Source organism: Gossypium arboreum, chromosome 13, assembly GCF_025698485.1.
Source record: "Gossypium arboreum isolate Shixiya-1 chromosome 13, ASM2569848v2, whole genome shotgun sequence".
Classification (NCBI taxonomy): Eukaryota; Viridiplantae; Streptophyta; class Magnoliopsida; order Malvales; family Malvaceae; genus Gossypium; species Gossypium arboreum.
In genome coordinates, this window is record NC_069082.1 from 102,004,956 (window position 1) to 102,014,521 (window position 9,566).

At 31.9% G+C, this 9,566-nt stretch overlaps 1 protein-coding gene across 1 annotated transcript; it reads left to right on the plus strand.

Moving 5' to 3' along the window:
• The first annotated feature begins 4,010 nt into the window (after window positions 1-4,010).
• On the plus strand, window positions 4,011-5,388 carry LOC108461188 (transcription repressor MYB6-like). Its single transcript, XM_017760927.2, has 3 exons — window positions 4,011-4,337; window positions 4,424-4,553; window positions 4,643-5,388. Exons 1-3 carry the CDS (start codon window positions 4,205-4,207, stop codon window positions 5,262-5,264), a joined length of 885 nt encoding a protein of 294 aa, XP_017616416.1. The 5' UTR covers window positions 4,011-4,204; the 3' UTR covers window positions 5,265-5,388.
• Window positions 5,389-9,566: the final 4,178 nt, after the last annotated feature.

A 9,566-nucleotide genomic window follows, 5' to 3' on the forward strand; every position in this document is an offset into this window, starting at 1 on the left:
AAATTCCAAAGTAAATTTCACGAAGTCATGGCGCAAACAGATAAACAGTTGGAACGAGAAATTCAAATCCTAGAAGACATAATACAGTGTTACATCATCAAGTTCAAGGGTAATTGGAAAATATTTGTATTAGGTTACATTCGTTTTTTATAATAACAACTACTAGTCTTGTATTAAAATGATATTGCCGAAGCTTTTCCCAGACGAAAGTGAAGAACCCCGTTTTACTAACCAGAACAAAACATATTCAATTTGGAAAATTGAAGAGTCTTTTAGAATGCCATAACCGAAACTATTTACAGGTGAGAAATTTCGAGAACGAAATTTTCTTAAAGGGGAGAGTTGTAATAGCCCATTTCTCAGTGGTGTCAAAAATAGTGGCTTCGGGGCCACAAATATAGTTTTATAATAAATTTTGACTTGATAAATTATGTTATTTGAATGAGCAATTAGGTTCTAGCGGTAAATTCTTAAAGTCGAGTGGTTTTTAAAAAGGAGGTATTGGGGCTTCATTTTTATAAACTGAGCCAGTAAGTATTTTATTAAATATTTACAGAGTGTTATTAGGGTTACATTAAAATTTGGTTAGGAAATTTTAACGTTTAAATAGTTAATTAGGCAAAAAGGACTAAATCGTAAAAGGTGAAAAAGTTGAATTCTATAGGTTAAAGGGGTCAAATGACTATGAAATTTTAAATTAATGGAATTATATGGTAATTATACCAAATTTTTAGATAGTGGATGATTTTGGACCTTAAATTGTTGAAATTTTAAAGATTTATCATAAGGGCAAAATGATAATTAAGCATTAAATTATTATAAACAAAAGAAACACACTTCATCTTCTTCATTTGGAAGCTTAGCCACCAAAACCACCATTTTTAAGGTGGAATACATTCGGCCAAGTTTGATTCTTTATGCATGATCAAGAAATGTCGTAATCGGATTTAAATAGAGGAAAAGCTAAAGTTTTGGACTAGTTGTCGACTCCGTTTTAGTAACCATTTTAGTTGAGGTAAGTTCATAGAAGGATTGAAATCATTATTTTCTATTTTGAATGAATGTAAATAGATATTTATGCTATGTTTATATTTAATTGATATAGGTGTGATAAATTATTATTATGGATCGACTAGAGAAATTAATCAAATTAAAGGATATGTGAACAGTTATTAATGTGATTGGTGAAATCGTATTTGGTTATCAGGAATTATAAATTTCCTCTTTAAATGTTTACTTTGATTAAGGTAAGTTCATAGTGTTTGATATGTAAATTGTAAGTTTCTTGAGATTATATTATTGTTCTAGTTATTTGTATAAATGTATGTGAAATTTCATAGGTTATTTATATAATATTGAATATTGGAATTAAATTAATATGAAAATGAATAATGAATGGTGTCAATCCCTTCGATTGCAAATTTTCGGCCCTTATAATGCTCAATTGAACGTAATAATCGCTAGGATACGATTGGTATGCCTATAGGGTTAGTATGCGCGCTTGTACGGGATTGCACTTTAGTGCCTCTGTTACGCATCTATGATGCATCTGGAGTGGTGTAGTTACCCGAGTATCCAAGTCAAGTTACTAGTTCATCGGGCTATGAAATAATGAGATTACAATCTATTTATGTGCTTATACATTATGGCATATTTATAGTATTAGTAAGTAAAAGATATTATAATGAATTTCTTAGCTACATGTATGGATTGCTACTGAGTAAAAGTGATTTATGGTATGAAATTTCCTTTGAAATGGAGGTTGTTTTGTTGTATTTGGATTGACAAGGTAACATTTGAATTATGTGCACAAATGATTTATATAGTGAAATTCTTTTCATTATATGAACGAGTAATTAAAGCTTTAGAGAGTATGTGACCATATGAAATGATCTATGATTTAAAATAAGGCTATGGAATATATTATAAGTATAGTTAATAGAAAATGAAAGTATATGGTAGTCATATGATAGAGGAATGGTGAAATTGAAATGTTTGATATGTTATATGCCTTGATTGGGTTGGATTTATATGTGCTTGCTTCACCTACTAACCTTGTGAGGTATGGTGTATATAAAAAATAAATTTAGTCTATGTCTAAATAGAATTAATCATGGTGGATTACTTTAATGCAATTGGTAAGTTTAAGTTCCTTTATATGAGCTTACTAAGCACTAGTTGCTTATATGGTTGTTTTATTTGTTTTGTAGATCATTAGAAAGCTTGAGTGGTTAGAATCTTTGTCGGAGCATAATCTCACTATCCATTGATCCACTTTGGTAGCTTTTAAATATATATTGAAATGGTTATAAGTGGCATGTATAGGGTTGGTTGTATGTTTATTTAATATGTTTTGTATGTGTTTAAGGTGTGTTTTGGTCATATGAATGTGTATGTGAAAGGTGTGTTTTGGTATGCAAGTATAGGTTTTGAAATGGCTTGTTTTAGGGGCTAAATTTGGAGCACATGGCCTGGGACACAGGCTGTCACATGGTCATGTGCCACACATGGTCACTCACACGGTTATGTGTCATTTATATTTTAAGTGTAGGTGTCACATAGTCTAAGACACGACAGTGTGTCTCAAAACAGTTTGTCACACGATTTAGCACATAGCCTGCGACACGGCCGTATGACCCTATTTCGAATACACACACAGGTTGGGACAAGGCCGTGTGTCCCTTCTTCAAATGCCCACACGGTCTAAGGTATATCACATGGCCACGACCCCTGCTTTATCAATTTTTTCAGGTTTTTCCTTAAAAAAATTATTTATTCAAAATGATCCCTATCATTTTTAATTTGTTTTTAGAGCCCCGAAAGTTCGACTTAAGGCCCAAATTTGTATGTTTTCTATAATTGAAATGAGTTATTGGAAATCTATACTTAAGTTGAATTATTATTCTATTTTGAAGTTTAAGGTTTTATTTTGTACAATAACACTTTATAACCTTAATCCAGCGACGGAGACGAATTAGGGGTGTTACAACCCCGATTATACTCGAAATCGTGATTGCATCACAGCTGCCGACTGGGAACTCCACCTAGACTTCCACCCCTAGTCGTACCAAGCATTATTACCCAAAAATCGGATTTCCCCATGATGGGTTCCTTAGGTGATAGTCCTATCCCGTCATGACATATGAAATGTATATGTGCTGAGGCGCGTTATCACATCCCCAACCCCTCAAAGTATCTAAAAACTTCCGTCGTTCTAGTCGAAAATCCTGAACACTTTTTAAAATACCCTAATCCTAAAAAAACCAAAAACCCCAACCCTACAAAAATAAAAAGCTCCAACTCTGAGAGAGAGAGTGAAAGCGCATTCAGTTGGGCGCGCTTTTTGCACTCTCCTAAAAACAACATATTTTCCTAATTAAAGTTTAGAATAGCCTAAGGTGCTAATTAAAAAAAATTAGCATATTATGCTAATTTAGCCTGAATTCTGGATAGTTAGCTAACATTAAAAATCATGTTAATTGTAGGGGTTTTGTGTAATTTGTGAGCATGTTTTTTTTTCTAGAAATCATATTTTTATTAGTTAATTATCGTACTTATTAATTTATTTAAGATAAAAGTTTAAACATATGGATGAAATAAAGGATTAAAGCGATAAGTAAGTCTCCTATGTTTTAAGCTGGAACAAAAGGGTTTGAGATGAGAAAAGGCAGAAGCATTTCAATTTTCATGCGGGAAAATGAAAGAGGATGAGACGAGAGAAATAATAGAAAGAGGTTGAAAATGTTATAAGAAGTACTAAATGAGTTGGTCCACACATAAAACGAAACAATAGGGAAAGGGCAGAAATAGAGCCCACAAAAACCAAAAGAGAAAAAGAAAACAGCCTCAAAAAGATCGAATCTGACGTAAAAGTAGAGCTACCTACCAAATCTAGCTCCCCTATCTCTAACCACTTGTCTTTCTTATCAACTTGGTCAAATCCCATCATGCTGCCCGCTGCCCCTGCCCTCGCCCTCGACTCCCCCCACCCAATTTGTTATTACATCTACATCCACATATAAATATTCACACATTACAAGCTTTATCCATTTTCCTACAGCCACTAGTTACAGTTTCTCTTTTTTGCTCATTTCCATCATCCCCATGTCCCCTCTCCATGTTTTTCTAAATCTCTCCATATACCTATAACACCGTTATTCTTTCTCTATTCTACCTGATTTGATTTGATTTGATTTTGTAACTGATGGGACGATCACCTTGTTGTGAAAAGGCTCATACCAACAAAGGTGCCTGGACCAAAGAGGAAGATCAACGCCTCATCAACTACATCCGTGTCCATGGTGAAGGCTGCTGGCGTTCCCTCCCCAAAGCTGCTGGTAACCTCTCATTTCCATGTTTTACCTGTTTGGCTTTTTCTTCCTATTTTCCATCTTTCTCACTTGCCAATTTGGTGGCACCACAGGGCTGCTTAGATGTGGTAAGAGTTGCAGATTAAGATGGATAAACTACTTGAGGCCTGATCTTAAGAGAGGAAATTTCACTGAAGAAGAAGATGAGCTTATCATCAAGCTTCACAGTTTACTTGGAAACAAGTGAGTTTCCTCGTATTATTTTCAGCTAAAGATGTTTCAAATTTGATCATATATTTTGACAAAATTCATGTTGTTGAATCTATTGCCAGATGGTCATTGATTGCTGGAAGATTACCAGGAAGGACAGATAATGAGATAAAGAACTACTGGAACACACACATCAAAAGAAAGCTTATAAGCAGAGGAATTGATCCACAAACTCATCGTCCTCTCAATCAAACGGCCATTACCAACACAGTCACAGCCCCCACCGAATTGGATTTCAGAAACTCGCCCACATCCGTTTCCAAATCCAGTTCCATCAAAAACCCGTCTCTGGATTTCAATTACAATGAATTTCAATTCAAGTCCAACACAGATTCCCTTGAAGAACCCAACTGTACAGCCAGCAGTGGCATGACTACAGATGAAGAACAACAAGAACAGCTGCACAAGAAGCAGCAATACGGTCCGAGCAATGGGCAAGACATAAATTTGGAGCTGTCGATTGGGATTGTTTCAGCTGACTCATCTCGGGTATCAAGTGCCAACTCGGCCGAGTCGAAACCAAAGGTAGATAACAACAATTTCCAGTTTCTTGAACAAGCTATGGTGGCTAAGGCGGTATGTTTGTGTTGGCAATTAGGTTTTGGAACAAGTGAAATTTGTAGGAACTGTCAAAATTCAAATTCAAATGGCTTCTATAGTTATTGTAGACCCTTGGATTCATAGGGTCATCTTTTTCTTCTTTCTTTCTGTTTTTAGGAGATAAATTAATTCTTAATTATTATCTTTTTGCCTGCCCACTGTAATCAAAGCAAAATTATAAAACAAAGACTCTTTTTGATTTGTTCAATTTATAGGTTCAATGAACATGCTATTTTGGTATTATAAAACATAGTATTGGAGCGTTACACAAATTAACCATCATTTGTACGACATGTGGAATGCATCCTGAGATGGTGAGTAATCAGTGAGTTTAGGCTGGCAGTGGCTGGCATACATCATCAATTATTTATTACATTTAATGATTTTTCAAATCATGGTTTTGTTTTTATTTTTAAGGTTTGGAGGGACTGACATTTCCTTCTGCACACCTACACACTGCGTCTGCGTTGGGAACAACAATTTGTTAAATAAATATCCCACTTCTTTTTTTGTCTTTCAACCTCTCCAATTAGATTTTTAATTCTATTAATATTTTCTTACTTTCAATTTTAGTAAATATACTCCAACATTCTACATAGAATTATACTTTAAATTTTTTAAATAAAATCCTTCCACCCAACAAACATTGGTGAGTTACGTTTATATTTGAATATTGTAATTCCACTCAAAACTCTAAAATATACACTTGTCAGGTTCTTATTTGCACCTGATAAAAATAATTCTTAAATATTTAATATATTTTTCATAACAAAAATTGAATATGTTTAATATATACATGATATAAAATGTTAATATAATTTATTAAATGAAAGCTTAGTAATATTGGTTTTGGACTTCAACGAAATTATCTCCAATTCTTTTTATATTTATTTTATTTATTTGATTTATAACTATAGTCGTAAACTTTTAAAAGAAATAATAATTTTATCTTTCTCGAAAAACAATTTTGTTGTGTTTGTATCATCGATTTCATTTTAATACTTTAACTATTTATTCTTTAAAGAATACGTTTGGTTCATTGTAATTGAATAGTACTGTAATTGAATAGAACTATAATCAGTAATTCAACTGTTTAGTTGAATAGAATGGAATAGAACTGTAATAGTATTCTTGTGTTTGGTTGAATGGAATGATGCTATAATAGCATAAGGAAAAAAAACTAAAATGACCGTAATACCCTTAGCGTAATTATTTTAGGTAGATGATTATTGTTATTTTTATTAATTTATAATAGGATTATTATTAAACATAATTTAATAATAAATAATTTAATCATACTTTAATATAATTATTATTAAAATATGAATGAATAAAAATCATAATATATAATATTAGAAAAATAATATATAACTATTTTATTATTTTTAAAGCGCAATGCATATTTAATGTGTTAGAATATCATTAGCGATACAAATAATTTAATTATCTTCTATTAATTAATCTTTCTATAAATTAATCTCAATTTTATGGTTTCATCTAAAGTTTCATTTGGACTATAATAACTTGTGTCATTATCTTCCTATAAATTAATCCCAAATTTATAGTTTCAACTAAAGTTTCATTTGTTTTTACATAATTTTTATATAATTTTTTATCGTGTGATAATCTAAAATTGATAAATTGTATTAAACATGAAATTTTTATTAAAAAGAAAAAGGCACAAAGCACCGAAAAGAAAAAGTGTATCTTTTTATTTTTCTACTTGTCCACCATTGGTATTAGTATTGCTGAAACATTTGTATAAATAGTTTGAAATTTGGTACCAACATAATAAAATTATATAAATAGTCTAAAATTTTTATTTTTCTACTTGTCCATTGGTATTAGAATCACTGAACCATCAAAAAGAAAAGGCACAAACATATTATTTCTATATATTCAACACTCAGAATCTTGTCAAGTTGCAATATCTCCTCTGTTTCCAAAGAGACCAACTGGGGACAATCCGCAATCATAATAAAATGATGTCAAAACTTAACCCATATTGTGATAAAGATTTCAACTATTTCTAACCAAAGATGTCAAAATTTATTGAGTTTGTGAATCTCAACAATGCCTTCTCTGCCGAATCTCAACAATGCCTTTCTGCTGAAATATCAAATTTATTGAGTTACTCGGCCTTGACTTTGCTAGTTTACCTGTTATTAGTAATTTAACACAAAGGCAAGGTTAGAACATCCAAGAAAAGAAAACTATTATTTAAGGTAATTAAAACGAATACTATTGCTAGCAATGATTAACATCCTTCATTACATCACTTTAATCGAGAACAAAATACTGACTACATTTGGCGAATATGATCGTTAATTTGTTAAATAGCCAGCTCCAATCAGTATGTCTGAATATGCTATTCCCCCTCCCCTCCCTACTTTTTTCTTAGATTAAAACCGATTGCCATTGATTCAGATTAAAAAGAATATGGTTCATCATCATGGGCTTAACTGAGACAAAGAAACACAAATTAGGGAAAATAAAATAGTTAACGGGTGAAAGGCTTACTAGCTGATATGAACAAAGAAGCTAATTTATCAGCTGCTTTTACAGTTGAACCCGATTCTTTGCAATCTTGCACTACTTTTGAAGAAGCAAAGGAATAAGTCTATCCATGAGAGCTTGTATTATTCGTATTAATAACAAATCCATTTTATAATATATGCATGGAAAAATTAGCAAGTGAAAATGAAAATCCCCCCTCCTGTACTAATAACAGTATTTGAGGTAGGGGATTAAGTTTGTGTCAGACACTATGTAATACGATTTAATCAACCATACTAATTATCATTCAATATATATTAAATGGATATACTAAAGTAATGAAATAATAGTATAGTTAGAGAGGCTCATTAAATCTTGCAAGCCCCAAAAGATAAATGTGCAAATAGATAAGATAGGATACATAAACAAAATAGTATAGTTAGAGAGGCTCCTTAAATCTTGCAAGCCCCAAAAGATAAATATGCAAATGGATAAGATAGGATACATAAACATAACCCTAGCATTTATATGCTGCAATTAAACAAGATATACTTACATATTTCCTGGACCCTCGACGGCTGAAGTTGGCAGTAAAATAAAAGGTCGCGTGTAAATCTGTTTACAAAAATCAACCTCATCCATAATGCTATCAAAGTAAAATAAAAAATCATTGCTTAAACAGCTAGAAAGATGAGATAATTAAACACGTTATACTATAACAGAAATACAATTACATTATCATGCTGACTTTTTAAAAAATATAACTAGAATCAAGATTCTACAGAAGTAAAATATAAATCGAATCATATGAGCCAAAACTATCTAGTCAAAGGGGCTCCCAAATTAAGGTAATGCACCAGGAGCATGAAAATTTTGAAATTCAATAAACCTAAAAGGGACTGCAAAACTTAACAATTTCATATTATTTTGGAAGGCAAAAATATATACAGATGGATATTCTAGACAACCTAAAAGAACAATGTTTTGTCACGGGGCAAAATTGAAGTTAAATATCTAGGAAACTATCATGATCTTTGAAGCCAATAAGATAACAACCTCAAGACATAGATTCAACTTCACATCAACCTCTAAAAATGGTTCAAACATATTTGTGTCCCAAGTAATATGATTTATCATAGTAGCTGCAAAATTCAAAGCAATATTAATAGTTACAACAAGGTACCAAATACTCGCTTTATAGCACAACATACATTCTTAAATATTCTGAAAAGAAAAATCTTCATAGGTCATCCATCTTAATTCTGTTATCAATGATACAACTGAATGAAATCTATCCAAGCACATACAAAAAAAAAAGGTCGTACCCAGTGCACAAGGATCTTGGTTATAAATAGGAGTAGGTCTAATATATGCTGCCTTCCCCCGTTCACAGAAGCTATTTCAGGGTTTAAACCCATAACCAAGCAGATAGAAAGTCAGGGATAACCTTCAAAATCTTTCCTATTATAACATAAAACTTGTAGCTATAGTTTGTATCCAATTGGGTGATAAGAGGATAACAGTTAGGGACCAAATGAAAAGTTTAGCTACAGTCTTAAAAATCCAAAAGGGCATACATTTTAAGCTTAAAATGATTAGTTTTCAAGCAATAGGTTTAGCACTATGAAACAAGCATTTTAGTCTATCTAAACAACATCTGTCACTCTAAATAAAACCAAACCTATATTAGCTCAGAGGTATACAAATTCCATAATAAGTACCTGAAAAATGGTCATTTTGGCATTCCACAACTTCTGAACCCTTGAACTGCATACAATTTTAGCAACAAGTATACACGCAATTTTCACCAATCATCAAACAGAATATGAATAATAGTAACCATTTTCTTTGGCCAGGAAAAAAATGCTCAAAAGAAAGCTGATAAAAAAT

Coding starts and splice junctions, on each gene's coding strand:
- LOC108461188 (XM_017760927.2), top strand. CDS start 4,205: ATGGGACGATCACCTTGTTGTGAAAAGGCTCATACCAACAAAGGTGCC. Junction 4,338..4,423: donor TTCCCTCCCCAAAGCTGCTG/GTAACCTCTCAT, acceptor GTGGCACCACAG/GGCTGCTTAGATGTGGTAAG. Junction 4,554..4,642: donor CACAGTTTACTTGGAAACAA/GTGAGTTTCCTC, acceptor ATCTATTGCCAG/ATGGTCATTGATTGCTGGAA.